At 39.3% G+C, this 19656-nt stretch overlaps 1 protein-coding gene across 1 annotated transcript in view; it reads left to right on the top strand.

Annotated features, from left to right (window-relative positions):
- The first annotated feature begins 231 nt into the window (after positions 1–231).
- Positions 232–19656, top strand: part of mkrn2 (makorin, ring finger protein, 2) — a 42644-nt gene continuing 23219 nt past the window's right edge. The window contains exons 1-4 of the mRNA XM_041815059.1: positions 232–368; positions 12558–12686; positions 14828–14994; positions 17027–17161. Coding sequence (XP_041670993.1) covers positions 343–368; positions 12558–12686; positions 14828–14994; positions 17027–17161 — 457 coding nt within the window. The 5' untranslated portion in view covers positions 232–342. The remainder of the gene's footprint in view (positions 369–12557; positions 12687–14827; positions 14995–17026; positions 17162–19656) is intronic.

Raw genomic sequence — 19656 nt, 5'->3', positions numbered from 1 at the left:
CTGGAAGGCATCTCACAACCCCCACTCAGTCAGGGTCCTGACCCCGCAGGGGGTCCTGATCCCCAGTTTGAGAACCGCTGTTTTACGCAGACAAACATTTGGGGTTTTAAATGGTATTGTTAAGTGACTCATTGTCTTTTAAAGGGCAGACCTCAGTAAATAGAGGAATAAAGGGTAAATTCTCCACGACGGAGTAAGTATTTCTGACTGGTTAACCTTTGAACTCAGTAGGAACCTTCCTGTTGGGACTGTGGTTTCTACCCGGATCTGTCTGACCGGGGCACCAACGTGACAACTTGGAAACAGCCGTCATTTCTGAATCTGTGAAGCCCCGCGAGGAAGATGAGCACCAAACAGGTGACGTGTAGGTGAGTGTGTCACCTGTCTGCCAGTGTCTCACCTGTCTGTCCCTCTGTCTGTCTCGTGCTCTGTTCCTGACCGGGACCCGTTAGCCTCGTGCTAATGTTTTTAGCCGTTAGCTGCTAGCTGTTAGCCTGTGATCCGCTGTCCTCTGAGCCAGTCTGGAGTCAAACTCAGTCCTTCTGACCTGAACCCACCTGTCCCGGCTGTCCTCGACATTAACCCTCCTGAAGGACTAATGGGAGCGGTCTGACGGATTATCGAGGCCCCCTGATGAAAACGGTCCCAGTTCTGGTCTAGAGGTCCAGTAGAACCAGCAGCAGCAGATTAACGCTCCAGTTACAAATAAAGCCATGAAGAAGATTCTAGCACTGAGAGGACCAGAGCCCTCCTGTTAGCTTTAATCTGAACAACACTGTTAAAGCTCAGTACTAGATAGTATTAAATAGATATCATACAGTTACAGTAAGTGGACAAAAGTATTCAGCCAGCAGGGACTGCAGTGACACCACAGCAGCTCTAACAGCCTCCTCTCTCCTCTGAAGGCTTTCCAGAACATTCTGGAGTGTTCCTGTGAGAATGTGTGACCATTCATCCTGTAGAGCATTTATGAGGTTAGGACTCTGTGTGGACCAGTCCAGGTCTTCATCAGACCAGGTCTTTCTAGTCCTTCTCTGGTCTCTGGGCCACAGTCCTGCTGGAATAGAAAAGGGCCTTCTCCAGACTGTTGGAAGCATAGCATTGTCCAGAAGGTCTTGGTCTGCTGAAGCATTAAGATGGTCCCTCACTGGATATAAGGGGTCCAGCCCATACCCTGAAAACCAGCCCCAGACCATGATCCCTCCTCCACCAAACTTCACAGTCAGACAGGTAAAGTTCTCCCAGCATCCTCCAGACCCAGACTCACCATCTGACTGTAAACAGAGAAGATGATTGGTCACTCCTCAGTCCAGGGTTGGTGTGTTTTACTCCATCAGATCCTTGGTACTGGACTTGGTGATGTGAGGCTAGCATGCAGCTGTTACCATGGAAACCCATCCATGAAGCTCCTGCTGCAGTTTTAGTGTTTACATTAATGCCAGAGGAAGTTCAGAACTCTTCAGCAGAGACTGGGAGACTTTTACCCATGATCCTTAGCAGCCTGCTCCGTGGTTTGACCTGGTCTTCCTCTTCATGGCTGAGCTGCTGTTGTTCCTAAACTCTTCCACTTCCTAATAACATCACTGACAGCTGACCTTGGAATATCCAGCAGGGATGAATTATGTCAAAGGTGTCATCATCACTGAACCACGCTGGAGTCTCTAAGCTCTGCAGAACGACACTTTTAGGATCACACTTATTTTATAAATGGAAACTGCATGACTAAATGATGATTGTACACCTGTATCAGTGGGTCAGACATTACCTGCCTGACTGCACTGTTTCAGCTGTGAAGTCTGGTGGCAGAGGGATACTGGTATAGGGATAGTTTTCAGGGTTTGGGCTAGGCCTTCTAAAAAGAGTGGAGGCTGTTAGATCTGGAAAACTCCATATTAAAGTACATGTATTTAAATATATTGTCACCACAGTTCCTGTGGGTGTAACGGTCAAGCAGCTGAATACTTGTTTCCATGTAGTATATGGTGTATAGTCTATGGGGCACAGTCTATGGTGTATATGCTATGGAGTATAGTCTATGGAGTATAGTCTAAGGTGTAAAGTCTATGGAGTATATTCTATGGTGTATAGTCTATGGAGTAAAGTCTATGGTGTATATGCTATGGAGTATAGTCTATGGAGTATAGTCTATGGTGTAAAGTCTATGGAGTATATTCTATGGTGTATAGTCTATGGTGTAAAGTCTATGGTGTATATGCTATGGAGTATAGTCTATGGAGTATAGTCTAAGGTGTAAAGTCTATGGAGTATATTCTATGGTGTATAGTCTATGGAGTAAAGTCTATGGTGTATATGCTATGGAGTATAGTCTATGGAGTATAGTCTAAGGTGTAAAGTCTATGGAGTATATTCTATGGTGTATAGTCTATGGAGTAAAGTCTATGGTGTATATGCTATGGAGTATAGTCTATGGAGTATAGTCTATGGTGTAAAGTCTATGGAGTATATTCTATGGTGTATAGTCTATGGTGTATAGTCTATGGAGTAAAGTCTATGGAGTATATTCTATGGAGTATAGTCTATGGTGTATATGCTATGGAGTATAGTCTTTGGTGTATAGTCTATGGAGTATATTCTATGGTGTATAGTCTATGGTGTATAGTCTATGGTGTATATGCTATGGAGTATAGCCTATGGAGTATAGCCTATGGAGTATAGCCTATGGAGTATATTCTATGGTGTATAGTCTATGGTGTATAGTCTATAGAGTATAGTCTATGGTGTATAGTCTATGGTGTATATGCTATGGAGTATAGTCTATGGTGTATAGTCTATAGAGTATAGTCTATGGTGTATAGTCTATGGTGTATATGCTATGGAGTATAGTCTATGGTGTATAGTCTATAGAGTATAGTCTATGCTGTATATGCTATGGAGTATAGCCTATGGAGTATAGTCTATGGTGTATAGTCTATGGTGTATAGGCTATGGAGTATAGTCTATGGTGTATAGTCTATGGTGTATAGTCTATGCTGTATATGCTATGGAGTATAGCCTATGGAGTATAGTCTATGGTGTATAGTCTATGGTGTATAGGCTATGGAGTATAGTCTATGGTGTATAGTCTATGGTGTATATGCTATGGAGTATAGCCTATGGAGTATAGTCTATGGTGTATAGTCTATGGTGTATAGGCTATGGAGTATAGTCTATGGTGTATAGTCTATGGTGTATAGTCTATGGTGTATAGGCTATGGAGTATAGTCTATGGTGTATAGTCTATGGTGTATATGCTATGGAGTATAGTCTATGGTGTATAGTCTATGGTGTATAGGCTATAGAGTATAGCCTATGGAGTATAGTCTATGGTGTATAGTCTATGGAGTATATTCTATGATGTATAGTCTATGGTGTATAGTCTATGGAGTATAGTCTATGGTGTATAGTCTATGGTGTATATGCTATGGAGTATAGTCTATGGAGTATAGTCTATGGTGTAAAGTCTATGGAATTTATTCTATGGTGTATAGTCTATGGTGTATAGTCTATGGTGTATATGCTATGGAGTATAGTCTATGGAGTATAGTCTATGGTGTAAAGTCTATGGTGTATATGCTATGGAGTATAGTCTATGGAGTATAGTCTATGGTGTAGAGTCTATGGAGTATATTCAATGGTGTATAGTCTATGGTGTATATGCTATGGAGTATAGCCTATGGAGTATAGTCTATGGTGTATAGTCTATGGTGTATAGGCTATGGAGTATAGTCTATGGTGTATAGTCTATGGTGTATATGCTATGGAGTATAGCCTATGGAGTATAGTCTATGGTGTATAGTCTATGGTGTATAGGCTATGGAGTATAGTCTATGGTGTATAGTCTATGGTGTATAGGCTATGGAGTATAGTCTATGGTGTATAGTCTATGGTGTATAGGCTATGGAGTATAGTCTATGGTGTATAGTCTATGGTGTATAGGCTATGGAGTATAGCCTATGGAGTATAGTCTATGGTGTATAGTCTATGGAGTATATTCTATGGTGTATAGTCTATGGTGTATAGTCTATGGAGTATAGTCTATGGTGTATAGTCTATGGTGTATATGCTATGGAGTATAGTCTATGGAGTATAGTCTATGGTGTAAAGTCTATGGAATTTATTCTATGGTGTATAGTCTATGGTGTATAGTCTATGGTGTATATGCTATGGAGTATAGTCTATGGAGTATAGTCTATGGTGTAAAGTCTATGGAATTTATTCTATGGTGTATAGTCTATGGTGTATAGTCTATGGTGTATATGCTATGGAGTATAGTCTATGGAGTATAGTCTATGGTGTAGAGTCTATGGAGTATATTCTATGGTGTATAGTCTATGGTGTATAGTCTATAGAGTATAGTCTATGGTGTATAGTCTATGGTGTATAGGCTATGGAGTATAGTCTATGGTGTATAGTCTATGGTGTATAGTCTATGCTGTATATGCTATGGAGTATAGCCTATGGAGTATAGTCTATGGTGTATATGCTATGGAGTATAGTCTATGGAGTATAGTCTATGGTGTAAAGTCTATGGAATTTATTCTATGGTGTATAGTCTATGGTGTATAGTCTATGGTGTATATGCTATGGAGTATAGTCTATGGAGTATAGTCTATGGTGTAAAGTCTATGGTGTATATGCTATGGAGTATAGTCTATGGAGTATAGTCTATGGTGTAGAGTCTATGGAGTATATTCAATGGTGTATAGTCTATGGTGTATATGCTATGGAGTATAGCCTATGGAGTATAGTCTATGGTGTATAGTCTATGGAGTATATTCTATGGTGTATAGTCTATGGTGTATAGTCTATGGAGTATATTCTATGGTGTATAGTCTATGGTGTATATGCTATGGAGTATAGTCTATGGAGTATAGTCTATGGTGTAAAGTCTATGGAGTATATTCTATGGTGTATAGTCTATGGTGTATAGTCTATGGAGTATATTCTATGGTGTATAGTCTATGGTGTATAGTCTATGGAGTATATTCTATGGTGTATAGTCTATGGTGTATATGCTATGGAGTATAGTCTATGGAGTATAGTCTATGGTGTAGAGTCTATGGAGTATATTCAATGGTGTATAGTCTATGGTGTATATGCTATGGAGTATAGCCTATGGAGTATAGTCTATGGTGTATAGTCTATGGAGTATATTCTATGGTGTATAGTCTATGGTGTATAGTCTATGGAGTATATTCTATGGTGTATAGTCTATGGTGTATATGCTATGGAGTATAGCCTATGGAGTATAGCCTATGGAGTATAGCCTATGGAGTATAGTCTATGGTGTATAGTCTATGGAGTATATTCTATGGTGTATAGTCTATGGTGTATAGTCTATGGTGTATATGCTATGGAGTATAGCCTATGGAGTATAGCCTATGGAGTATAGCCTATGGAGTATAGTCTATGGTGTATAGTCTATGGAGTATATTCTATGGTGTATAGTCTATGGTGTATAGTCTATAGAGTATAGTCTATGGTGTATAGTCTATGGTGTATATGCTATGGAGTATAGTCTATGGTGTATAGTCTATGGAGTATATTCAATGGAGTATAGTCTATGGTGTATATGCTATGGTGTATATGCTATGGAGTATAGTCTATGGTGTATAGTCTATGGTGTATAGTCTATGCTGTATATGCTATGGAGTATAGCCTATGGAGTATAGTCTATGGTGTATAGTCTATGGTGTATAGGCTATGGAGTATAGTCTATGGTGTATAGTCTATGGTGTATAGTCTATGCTGTATATGCTATGGAGTATAGCCTATGGAGTATAGTCTATGGTGTATAGTCTATGGTGTATAGGCTATGGAGTATAGTCTATGGTGTAAAGTCTATGGTGTATAGGCTATGGAGTATAGTCTATGGTGTATAGTCTATGGTGTATAGGCTATGGAGTATAGTCTATGGTGTATAGTCTATGGTGTATATGCTATGGAGTATAGCCTATGGAGTATAGTCTATGGTGTATAGTCTATGGTGTATAGGCTATGGAGTATAGTCTATGGTGTATAGTCTATGGTGTATAGGCTATGGAGTATAGTCTATGGTGTATAGTCTATGGTGTATAGGCTATGGAGTATAGTCTATGGTGTATAGTCTATGGTGTATAGGCTATGGAGTATAGCCTATGGAGTATAGTCTATGGTGTATAGTCTATGGAGTATATTCTATGGTGTATAGTCTATGGTGTATAGTCTATGGAGTATAGTCTATGGTGTATAGTCTATGGTGTATAGTCTATGGAGTATAGTCTATGGTGTATAGTCTATGGTGTAAAGTCTATGGAATTTATTCTATGGTGTATAGTCTATGGTGTATAGTCTATGGTGTATATGCTATGGAGTATAGTCTATGGAGTATAGTCTATGGTGTAAAATCTATGGTGTATATGCTATGGAGTATAGTCTATGGAGTATAGTCTATGGTGTAGAGTCTATGGAGTATATTCAATGGTGTATAGTCTATGGTGTATATGCTATGGAGTATAGCCTATGGAGTATAGTCTATGGTGTATAGTCTATGGAGTATATTCTATGGTGTATAGTCTATGGTGTATAGTCTATGGAGTATAGTCTATGGTGTATAGTCTATGGTGTATAGTCTATGGAGTATAGTCTATGGTGTATAGTCTATGGTGTATAGTCTATGGTGTATATGCTATGGAGTATAGTCTTTGGTGTATAGTCTATGGAGTATATTCTATGGTGTATAGTCTATGGTGTATATGCTATGGAGTATAGCCTATGGAGTATAGTCTATGGTGTATAGTCTATGGTGTATAGTCTATGGAGTATAGTCTATGGTGTATAGTCTATGGTGTGTAGTCTATGGTGTATATGCTATGGAGTATAGTCTATGGTGTATAGTCTATGGAGTATAGTCTATGGTGTATAGTCTATGGTGTATATGCTATGGAGTATAGTCTATGGTGTAAAGTCTATGGAGTATATTCAATGGTGTATAGTCTATGGTGTATATGCTATGGAGTATAGTCTATGGTGTATAGTCTATGGTGTATATGCTATGGAGTATAGTCTATGGTGTATATGCTATGGAGTATAGTCTATGGTGTATAGTCTATAGAGTATAGTCTATAGAGTATAGCCTATGGTGTATAGTCTATGGTGTATATGCTATGGAGTATAGTCTATGGTGTATAGTCTATAGAGTATAGTCTATGGTGTATAGTCTATGGTGTATATGCTATGGAGTATAGTCTATGGTGTATAGTCTATGGTGTATAGTCTATGGTGTATATGCTATGGTGTATAGTCTATGGTGTATAGTCTATAGAGTATAGTCTATGGTGTATAGTCTATGGTGTATAGTCTATAGAGTATAGTCTATGGTGTATAGTCTATAGAGTATAGTCTATGGTGTATAGTCTATGGTGTATAGTCTATAGAGTATAGTCTATTGTGTATAGTCTATGGTGTATAGTCTATAGAGTATAGTCTATGGTGTATAGTCTATGGTGTATATGCTATGGTGTATAGTCTATGGTGTATAGTCTATGGTGTATAGTCTATAGAGTATAGTCTATGGTGTATAGTCTATGGTGTATATGCTATGGAGTATAGTCTATGGTGTATAGTCTATAGAGTATAGTCTATGGTGTATAGTCTATGGTGTATATGCTATGGAGTATAGTCTATGGTGTATAGTCTATGGTGTATATGCTATGGAGTATAGTCTATGGTGTATAGTCTATGGTGTTTAGTCTATAGAGTATAGTCTATGATGTATAGTCTATGGTGTATAGTCTATGGAGTATAGTCTATGGAGTATAGTCTATGGAGTACAGTCTATGGTCTATAGTCTATGGAGTATAGTCTCTGGAGTATAGTCTATGGTGTATAGTCTATGGTGTATAGTCTATGGAGTATAGTCTATGGAGTATAGTCTATGGAGTACAGTCTATGGTCTATAGTCTATGGTGTATAGTCTATGGAGTATAGTCTATGGAGTATAGTCTATGGTGTATAGTCTATGGAGTATATTCTATGGAGTATAGTCTATGGAGTATAGTCTATGGTGTATAGTCTATGGAGTATAGTCTATGGAGTATAGTCTATGGTGTACTACATAAACAACTTATATTTTAGGTACTCTGCCTTAAACTCTACATGGCAGCACTTGCGTCCAATTGAACCTGAAGCACTTGATGGCACTTACTGATGTTGTTTCTTCTTGTCTAGATCATTGCTTGTGTTGTTCTTGCTCTCAAATGTACGTCGCTTTGGAGAAAAGCGTCTGCTAAATGACATTGTAACATTGTAACATTGTATAGTCTATGGAGTATAGTCTATGGTGTATAGTCTATGGAGTATATTCTATGGAGTATAGTCTATGGAGTATAGTCTATGGTGTATAGTCTATGGAGTATAGTCTATGGAGTATAGTCTATGGTGTATAGTCTATGGAGTATATTCTATGGAGTATAGTCTATGGAGTATAGTCTATGGTGTATAGTCTATGGTGTATAGCCTATGGAGTATAGTCTATGGTGTATAGTCTATGGAGTATATTCTATGGAGTATAGTCTATGGAGTATAGTCTATGGTGTATAGTCTATGGAGTATAGTCTATGGAGTATAGTCTATGGTGTATAGTCTATGGAGTATAGTGTATGGTGTATAGTCTATGGAGTATATTCTATGGTGTATAGTCTATGGTGTATAGTCTATGGAGTATATTTTATGGTGTATAGTCTATGGTGTATAGCCTATGGAGTATAGTCTACGGTGTATAGTCTATGGAGTATATTCTATGGTGTATAGTCTATGGTGTATAGCCTATGGAGTATAGTCTATGGTGTATAGTCTATGGAGTAAAGTCTATGGAGTATAGTCTATGGTGTATAGCCTATGGAGTATAGTGTATGGTGTATAGTCTATGGAGTATAGTCTATGGAGTATAGTCTATGGTGTATAGTCTATGGAGTATAGCCTATGGAGTATAGTCTATGGTGTATAGTCTATGGAGTATAGTCTATGGAGTATAGTCTATGGTGTATAGTCTATGGAGTATATTCTATGGAGTATAGTCTATGGAGTATAGTCTATGGAGTATAGTCTATGGAGTATAGTCTATGGAGTATAGTCTATGGTGTATAGTCTATGGAGTATAGTCTATGGAGTACAGTCTATGGTCTATAGTCTATGGAGTATAGTCTCTGGAGTATAGTCTATGGTGTATAGTCTATGGTGTATAGTCTATGGAGTATAGTCTATGGAGTATAGTCTATGGAGTACAGTCTATGGTCTATAGTCTATGGTGTATAGTCTATGGAGTATAGTCTATGGTGTATAGTCTATGGAGTATAGTCTATGGTGTATAGTCTATGGTGTATAGTCTATGGAGTATAGTCTATGGAGTACAGTCTATGGTCTATAGTCTATGGTGTATAGTCTATGGGGCACAGTCTCTTCGGTAAAGTCTATGGTGTATAGTCTATGGAGTACAGTCTATGGTGTATAGTCTATGGTGTATAGTCTATGGAGTATAGTCTATGGAGTATAGTCTATGGAGTATAGTCTATGGTGTACAGTCTATGGTCTTTAGTCTATGGTGTATAGTCTATGGGGCACAGTCTCTTCGGTAAAGTCTATGGTGTATAGCAGGGGTCACCAAATGTTGGACAGCGGTCGGGGTCTGGACCCAGACGCCATCAGATATGGACATGGGCCTACAATCTTTAGAAAAACAACGAGATTAGACGAAAAGATGAGTTAGCTGAGACATGGAGTCTAGGATCCTAAGGTTTCCGCTTTAGCGGAATCGCGGACAGAGTCGCGGAATTCGCCAATAAAAATGGAATATACTGTTTAACGTGGACATTATGAAAATTGGAATGGATCTGACTGAAATGCTATGTTTTTATTTAGGAGGAACGTATATCTGAGGAATATGTTCCGGGGGGACACTAAAGCGGGGCACAACTTGTGCCTCACATAACAAACACTCACCCCGCCCCCTCCCAAACAGTAACAGCATGTCAAAGCAGCTGCAGGAAACACCGGCAAACATTCGTTCAAAGCGGGGCAGTACGGGACGACATAATGTTGAACCTTCAAGAAAACTCATACATGCTACGAGTTATTTTACCTCCCTTGAGAGTCACAGAGAGACTCTGCCCGAGGCACAGACACGCCTCACACCCCCTCACTCCTCCAGGGCTTCAAACTCGAGTCAGACGGTCTTGAAGTCCTGCAGTCTAAATGATGTTAAATTCAAGTAACAATTAGCTTAATGATTCCTCCTGTAGATACTGTAGTTCCCTCTGGTTGCGTAATGAGGCAGTACATGTCTGCATTAACAGAGTCTAATATGAGGCAGACAGACAGACAGCGAGGATGAAGAGAGATGAGGAGAGAACGGTTACAGTCAGGAGCAGAACAAGGCAGCATCAGACTGAGAGAGTAAAGAACATTTACAGGTTTACTTTAACCATTTAACTTTAATGTGACCTTCTTATTAAGTTACTATCACTGATGTTTACATCAAAAACATCAGTTAGGATGTGATTATACATGTGGATGTGTCTTACGTTAGAAATATTTGACAGTTGCACTGGTTATAATTATTTTATATCAGGGTTATCAAAACTGTGGCTCATGGGCCAACTGTGGCCCTTTTTCAATAAATTTAAGGTTGTTTCTATTTAAGCTTACATAGTGAACATTTAATCATTTACATAAACATGAGACACTCTTTTTATGGTAAAATTAGTGGAAAGGTTAAAAAACAGAATTCCAAAATATTAAAACTGAATTTGGCAAAACATGAAACAGATTTCATAAGGCCCTAAAGGAGAGATTCACAGACGGAGAAACCGGTGAGCTGTAGACAAAGAAAATTTTCATATTTTATCAGCGCAACAAGTCCCTGAAATCCCACCCAGATCCAGGTATCACACTAACTCAAGTTAGACATTATGATGTTCCAGACCTTTGGTTTAACACACTTTCTCTGACTGCACCTCTGTGAGCTTTAGTTGATTACCCCTGTTTTATAGCTACCATCCAAACATGCCAATGTTATGCTGATGCTACTGTGCATTAGATAAGAAAAATCAGGCTCCCTGATATGCAGAGAAGAACATACTAAATAAGAAATAAACCCCAGACCACCAGAGGCTACCTGAAGTCTTGTGGAAACTTCTAGTCATAGACATAACATACGTAGACGCCGCATTGGCCAGTGGGCTGTACGTCAATGCCACCACCATTTTACCAGAGGCATTCCTGGGCAAGATGCCTCACTCCTGTGCTGCGTAGTAGAGGACTGCATTGGGATTGGGTCACCCAACGCAAATCTCACGGGAGCGGGTGGTTTGAACTTTGGTGCGGGCGGGATGGGGTGGCTAAAAAAACCCACTGCGGGATCGGGATGTAGCCTAGCGACAGGACGATGGAGTCAACAAGTGATGTAGAAAAGAAGCCCAAACAAGGTCTTTACAACAGAAAAAGAAAACAAGGCAAGTCTGACAAGTTTTGTTTCTGCAGACAAGCTCTGATGGAATAACAGATTAATATCTGCTGAATACTTCATGACATGACAAGTACAGTTTCATAAATAATCATTTCAACTGAAAAAGCAGGTTTTTGTGTTGTGAACATTTATGTTTATGCTGAGAGAGGCTAAATGAGCTGTCCTTGGTGCTGAAACGTGGCAGATGACTGACAGCTGCCGCTCAGAGAGAGATGCTCTCCGTCGATGGCTGATTGTACGTGCTTTTCTGCAGCTGATTCTTTTTTAATCATTTAGGTTAATAGGTTGTTTGCACTCACATGATCTCCTTGGCCCGTTTTTGCACAAGGCACTGTTTTTCGTTTTTGATGTATTCCAGGACACTTTTGTTTCCCCTTTACTGCTGGAACAACACCCGGTCTGCGTTCTGGGACCTGAAGATTTACAAATTGAGCACTGCCCATGAATCCCTATTAAACGCCTTTAAAATTATGTGTTTTCTCCCGCAGGACGAGAGAAGACACCAAATCAATGCATCTCTATTATTGCGGGGGCTTGAATTCTCAGGGTTTTAGGGGAGCAGGCGGGAGTGTAACACACACGTTGGGGTTGCGGATGGCAATGGTCAGAAATTCAGTGGAGGCGGGCAGGAGCGGGATGAAGAAAACAGTCCCACGCAGGGCTCTACTGCGTAGGGCTGACAAGATCGCATGGAATAACATTTCCAACAGTGACAAAACCCTTCATATCTCATATATACGTGCATTTGTTAATGGGATGCTCTTGCCTCTGGCAATATGGCGGACATGTTGACGTATAACGGCAGCAGGCAAACACAGTCAATGAGCCGTCTACATGTATTATGTCTGTGGTTCTAACAGGATTCCAGTTCAAACTTGAAAGATGTCAAACGTTCTTCAAAGAGTTGCTATGGTAACTAACCTTCTGATTTAGAAAGATAAAGCAGTGTAGAGTAAACCATCAGCCAATCACAGAACAGCTGTTTTTCTGTTACCATGGTAACACTGTGCATTCATGAGAAACTGCAGGTATAACAGGTGTTTTATTCTGACAGGTACTTCCTCCACGGCGTGTGCAGGGAGGGAAATCGCTGTATGTTCTCTCACGACCCGTCAAACAGCAAACCGTCCACCATCTGTAAGTTCTACCAGAGAGGAGTGTGCGCCTACGGAGACCGCTGCAGGTAACACTCACCTGAGAGTAGAGCTGGAGACAGCTGATATTTGATAGGACAGTATTTTTACTGCTCACATTCTCCTCCTGTGGTTAAGTGCTGACATTAGTTCACGTCTGTGATTGAAACCATGGACAGATGATTTCACGAGTCCCGCTATGGTGTAACTTCTCACTGAATCTGTGCTTTGAAGTTTCATTTCTCTCCTGCTGAGCTGTGTTCAGCTGCATTTCCTGATATGGCTCTTTCATAATAAAAGTAGTCTAGGGACTTTTATTTTGAAGCACTTGTAGGAAGTAGGTGTTTGTAGTTAAATGAACTGAACTTTAGCTGGGCTACATTAAGGAGAGTGTACACTGCCTCCTCTACATTTCAGGATTCTAGTTTTTACTTTGAAAGGCCTGTATGGGAATTTGTGTCACACATCCATCTGGTAAACCTCTCATAGACAGTGTTTGGGAAAGGGCAGAGCCTTTGAAAAAAAACTGGATGGGTGATTGGATGATCATTCTGTCTGTCACATCTTTACGGGCCAATCAGAGCAACAAAACACGTGACATAGCCGCTACCGAGAAGTAAACTCCATAGAGAACTGCATAACGGTAACCATGGCGACTGTAGACATGTCAGTACACGACTTTTGTGGTTTTTGAAAGAAATCAACTCACTGCTGTTCTTTGTTCTTCTCTTAATGAAGAAATGTTGTCAAGTTCTGATAAAACTGGCGCTTTAGCAGCATCCACGCTAATCTCTTCCTCCATAACTGCACCGGCCTCTTCTCGCTGCTTGCTCCACCAACCTGAAAGTACTGCCCCTCATTGCTGATTGGTCCTGTCACTTCCTTTTCAAAGATTAGATTTTTGGGCATTTTTGTGCCTTTATTAGCCAGAGGAGGACAGTGGATAGAGTCGGAAACAGGGTCAAGAGTGGGGAGAGACATGCCGTAAAGGGCGTCAGGCCTCAGGAACCTGGGCCGCCCGCTTACATGGGGAGTGCCTTAAACCGCTAGGCCACCTGCTCCCCAGGTCCTGTCACTTTCTAAATGGGCCCACACGGTTCAGACTGGAGCTTTGTAAGATGGATTCACCAGTGAGAAACACGGAAACGGGCATATCCACCTGTCTGTAAGGCTACCTGCATGGACCAAACAGAACTTCTGCAGCATCACAATCCCAGCAGGACTCTTCGCTCCTCTGATCAGGATCTGTGGGCTGTTCCACAATCTGGTTTAAGGTCACTGCTCCAGCTCTGTAGTTCTCTCTTCTGTTTAAGACCAGTGGACAGTGTTGACCTGGTTGGTGAACGTTTGCTGGATCTGTTTTGTGTGCTGTGGTTTCTTCTTTACCTGTGCCTTCTATCATTGCCTGTGTTGTTTTTAGTCTCCTCTGCAAAGTCCAAACAAAACACACCCGCCCGATCCAGCGTGCGTCCGAACAGTCATCCCCCTTCATTTTTCTATGAACAGAACCCACGTTTGCAACGGCCAGATACATGGGGACGTGCTGCACCGTGACATTTAATGCCGCAGTTTTATTCCCGGCGTGACCGGCCGTGGTGGACTGTTTTCCTAAAGCCGAGCATACACTGTGAGAATTTCATCACATTCAGTTCTGAATTTCCAGTTGCACGACTCGTGACCTTCAGCGTTGTGACAACATTGAAGGTCACTAAACGCATCTGTGAGCCTTACCCTAATAAAACTGCTATAAAGGACGTTTCTGAGTGCAGACCTTCTCAGTTTTAGTCTTTTTGTCGTGCACCATTTAGAAGTTTATTGTTGGAAGGGTGCTCCTTTTTTCACTTTTGTATACATTTTGAAAGCCATGTATAATTTTCATTTCACTTCACAATTATGCAGCACTTTGTGTTCATCTATCATGTAAAATCCCAATAAAACATATTTACGTTTGTGGTTGTAATATGAAGAACTGTGGAAAGGTTCCAGCGTTATATACTTTTGCAGGCCCCTGTAGCTCCAGATGACCATGCTCAGCATGTGAAGTATTTCTTCTATGCTGTTTGTCCGTCTGCATTCAGATGTGCAGTAAAATAAGGCATCCTTTATCTCCAGCCCTCCGGTCCTGTTCTCCTTCTGCTGCTGGTCTGTGGTTTTTCCTCTGTGTGCTCAGGTCTGCTTTCCTTTTCTGCAGGTACGACCACGTCAAATTATTTAGAGGAGGCGGGGGAGGACCTCCAGAGAACCATGCAGCTGTAGGAGGGTCTGGGGGCGGGGCTCCAGTCAGAGGAGGAGTCAAGAAGACCATGGTCCTCAGAGACAGCAGTGAACGACAGACCCACGTCAGCTCAAACAGACCAGGTCTGTGTTTGCAGCAGATCATCTCCTCTCTGATGATGATGATGATGATGATGTTGATGATGATGATGATGATGTTCATCTATAGTTAGCTGCTGCAGACACTGACAGTCACATGAGGTTCAATTGTGACTGCCACTCCTGCAGGCTTTTGGCTTCACTTTGGGACAACAGAAGGAGACGACACACGTCATCTCTCTTGTGCAAAGTGAACGGATGCATCTTCAGTCTCTTTAGATAAACTTTATTTCCAGACTCAGGTCCATATAAAATACATACAAGAACACAAACAACACAAAAAACAACACAAATAGATTTGAAATACATACAGGCATCTATTCCAGTGCTTCCAGAAGAATGACATATATTTTGTGTCACTCTGTGCCGTTATCGCTAGGGCCATAATGATTTCATTCTTTGACTGGTTAAGTCGACACATAAAACTGTATATACACTTTCTAAGAACAGCGTGAAAATTGGGCACATTACTACTTACAAACATATGGCTTGTATTTATCCATCTTGGATGCTTGAATAAAATCCTAAATGCATCATTAGATGCCACCTGAAGCTTTTTCATTTTTGCAACACTGTACCTGCACCATAGTTGTGCTGTATACAATGAAGTACAATATCACAATAATGTTTCCTCCATAGCTCAGCAATATTCTCAGATCCAGATATACCGGAGATGCTAGATGGTAGAGGCATCTTGCTGCTGTTAATAGCTTTAACTTCTTTCCAAAATTCATATGCCTTATGCTTCTGAAGTGTTTTGGCCATTGAGTTAGACCTCATTACATCCTCGTTTCTTTTTATAGATCGTACGGCATACTTAAATCTAGCATTCGCTAGTTTCTTCCTTTCACACTCTGGGCCATGCCTTGCTTTTCCTGATGTCACCCAGTTGTAGAAGGCTTCTTTAGCTTTCGCATGTAGTTCACGCACATATTCATTCCACCCAGGCCTTATATTATGTTTAACCCTTTTATGGCAGAAAGATTTGCTGTCATTCAGTAGACACTTCACAGTGGCTTCAAACATGGTACACAGATCCTTATTATGTTTTTGGTTCTTACAGTTAATGTTACTACATATTATAGCCTCAATTGGTAAATCAATGTTACTAAGGCTATAATCAGTCAGTGACCTGTAATGTCGAAGGTCATCATCTGTAAGGCTGTTCCAGTCAAATTTCCTACTCTGCACAAGGTTATTAATACTATTGCATTCAGGAAGACTACCAACATTTACCAACATGGAGACAGGGATATGATTTGTTGTAGCAAATCCATACAAAATTTCAACATTTTCCAAGCTGTCTTGAGCATCGGCTGTACACATAATTTGATCAAGCCAGGACGTTGTGTGCCATGCTTCACTAACATGTGTGTAACTGTCTACAGGCAAGAGTATTTTGCTGGAGAGAGCCAGCTTGCTATCTTGACAAAACTGTGTTACGTGCTGACCAAAAAGAGACTTTTCATCTGAAATATCTTTAGATCGTTTTCCCACTGAAGTCTCTGCGTCTTATTCCTACCAGCAGAGACACATGGAGGACTGAGAGAGTCTGTTTACAAAGACCTGAGACATGCTTTCCTCTGTTAGTGATGACAGCTTCATCAGTCCTCTGTCTTCCCAGCTCTTTAATAGCTTTTAGACCGTCTCTAAGACAGCTGACATAAACTACCTCTGGTTCAACCGAGGACCGAGAGACATGAGTCAGACCTGATGGCATAACAGAGATACTCTCCATCTCTAAAACACAGGATTATTGTTATAATAATAATAATGATATTATTATTATTATTATATTACAGGCTCTCAGCTACAGCAGGAAACCAAACCAGGATAGTGGAAACATTCCTGTCCTTGCCTTGAGAATTTAACCAACACTAAACCCTTCATCCACCTGTCTGTCCCTCTCTCTCTGTCTCTCTGTCTCTCTCTCTGTCTGTCCCTCTCTCTCTGTCTCTCTCTCTCTCTCTCTGTCTGTCCCTCTCTCTCTGTCTCTCTCTCTCTCTCTGTCTCTTAGTCCTGGGTGCTGACAGCTCATTTGGGGGTCCGGCTGACAGTTTGGGTTCAGGACTCACAGCAGCGGCAGCGGCGGCTCCTCAGTCATATGTGGACGCCATCAGAACGGGCCTTGATGCCTCAGCACAGGAACAAGGTTGGTTACTTAACTCTGGATCCTGATTGGCTGACTGTAGCCTTTGGTCTAACCAATAGAGGAGGGTTTGAACCATGAAGATGAATGCTCCTGTTTGACTCGTCTGTTTGTTCTGTACTCAGAAATCCTGACGGGGTTAACTTCACCGTCTCTTTCTTTGGCATGTGCTTGATAACACGCTGAGACCAAGACGGGAGCGTTCAGACAATAAATGATAAATATAACTAAGACAGGAGCATTCAGATAATAAATGATAAATATAACTAAGACAGGAGCGTTCAGATAATAAATGATGAATATAACTAAGACAGGAGCGTTCAGATAATAAATGATAAATATAAGCAAGACGGGAGCGTTCAGATAATAAATGATAAATATAACTAAGACAGGAGCGTTCAGATAATAAATGATAAATATAACTAAGACAGGAGCATTCAGATAATAAATGATAAATATAACTAAGACAGGAGCATTCAGATAATAAATGATAAATATAACTAAGACAGGAGCATTCAGATAATAAATGATAAATATAACTAAGACAGGAGCGTTCAGATAATAAATGATAAATATAACTAAGACAGGAGCATTCAGATAATAAATGATAAATATAACTAAGACAGGAGCGTTCAGATAATAAATGATAAATATAACTAAGACAGGAGCATTCAGATAATAAATGATAAATATAACTAAGACAGGAGCATTCAGATAATAAATGATAAATATAACTAAGACAGGAGCATTCAGATAATAAATGATAAATATAACTAAGACAGGAGCATTCAGATAATAAATGATAAATATAACTAAGACTGGAGCATTCAGATAATAAATGATAAATATAACTAAGACAGGAGCGTTCAGATAATAAATGATAAATATAACTAAGACAGGAGCATTCAGATAATAAATGATAAATATAACTAAGACAGGAGCATTCAGATAATAAATGATAAATATAACTAAGACAGGAGCGTTCAGATAATAAATGATAAATATAACTAAGACAGGAGCATTCAGATAATAAATGATAAATATAAGCAAGACTGGAGCGTTCAGATAATAAATGATAAATATAACTAAGACAGGAGCATTCAGATAATAAATGATAAATATAACTAAGACAGGAGCATTCAGATAATAAATGATAAATATAACTAAGACAGGAGCGTTCAGATAATAAATGATAAATATAACTAAGACAGGAGCGTTCAGATAATAAATGATAAATATAACTAAGACAGGAGCGTTCAGATAATAAATGATAAATATAACCAAGACTGGAGCATTCAGATAATAAATGATAAATATAACTAAGACAGGAGCGTTCAGATAATAAATGATAAATATAACTAAGACAGGAGCGTTCAGATAATAAATGATAAATATAACTAAGACAGGAGCGTTCAGATAATAAATGATAAATATAACCAAGACAGGAGCGTTCAGATAATAAATGATAAATATAACTAAGACAGGAGCGTTCAGATAATAAATGATAAATATAACTAAGACAGGAGCGTTCAGATAATAAATGATAAATATAACCAAGACAGGAGCGTTCAGATAATAAATGATAAATATAACTAAGACAGGAGCGTTCAGATAATAAATGATAAATATAACTAAGACTGGAGCATTCAGATAATAAATGATAAATATAACTAAGACAGGAGTGTTCAGATAATAAATGATAAATATAACTAAGACAGGAGCGTTCAGATAATAAATGATAAATATAACTAAGACAGGAGTGTTCAGATAATAAATGATAAATATAACTAAGACAGGAGCGTTCAGATAATAAATGATAAATATAACTAAGACAGGAGTGTTCAGATAATAAATGATAAATATAACCAAGACTGGAGCATTCAGATAATAAATGATAAATATAACTAAGACAGGAGCGTTCAGATAATAAATGATAAATATAACCAAGACAGGAGCGTTCAGATAATAAATGATAAATATAACCAAGACTGGAGCATTCAGATAATAAATGATAAATATAACCAAGACAGGAGCATTCAGATAATAAATGATAAATATAACTAAGACGGGAGCGTTCAGATAATAAATGATAAATATAACTAAGACAGGAGCATTCAGATAATAAATGATAAATATAAGCAAGACGGGAGCGTTCAGATAATAAATGATAAATATAACTAAGACAGGAGCGTTCAGATAATAAATGATAAATATAACTAAGACGGGAGCGTTCAGATAATAAATGATAAATATAACTAAGACAGGAGCGTTCAGATAATAAATGATAAATATAACTAAGACAGGAGCATTCAGATAATAAATGATAAATATAACCAAGACAGGAGCGTTCAGATAATAAATGATAAATATAACCAAGACAGGAGCGTTCAGATAATAAATGATAAATATAACTAAGACAGGAGCATTCAGATAATAAATGATAAATATAACCAAGACAGGAGCGTTCAGATAATAAATGATAAATATAACTAAGACAG

Source organism: Cheilinus undulatus, linkage group 3 (genome assembly GCF_018320785.1).
Source record: "Cheilinus undulatus linkage group 3, ASM1832078v1, whole genome shotgun sequence".
Classification (NCBI taxonomy): Eukaryota; Metazoa; Chordata; class Actinopteri; order Labriformes; family Labridae; genus Cheilinus; species Cheilinus undulatus.
Note: the sequence above shows the minus strand (reverse complement) of the source record. Positions and strands in the feature narration are given on the sequence as shown.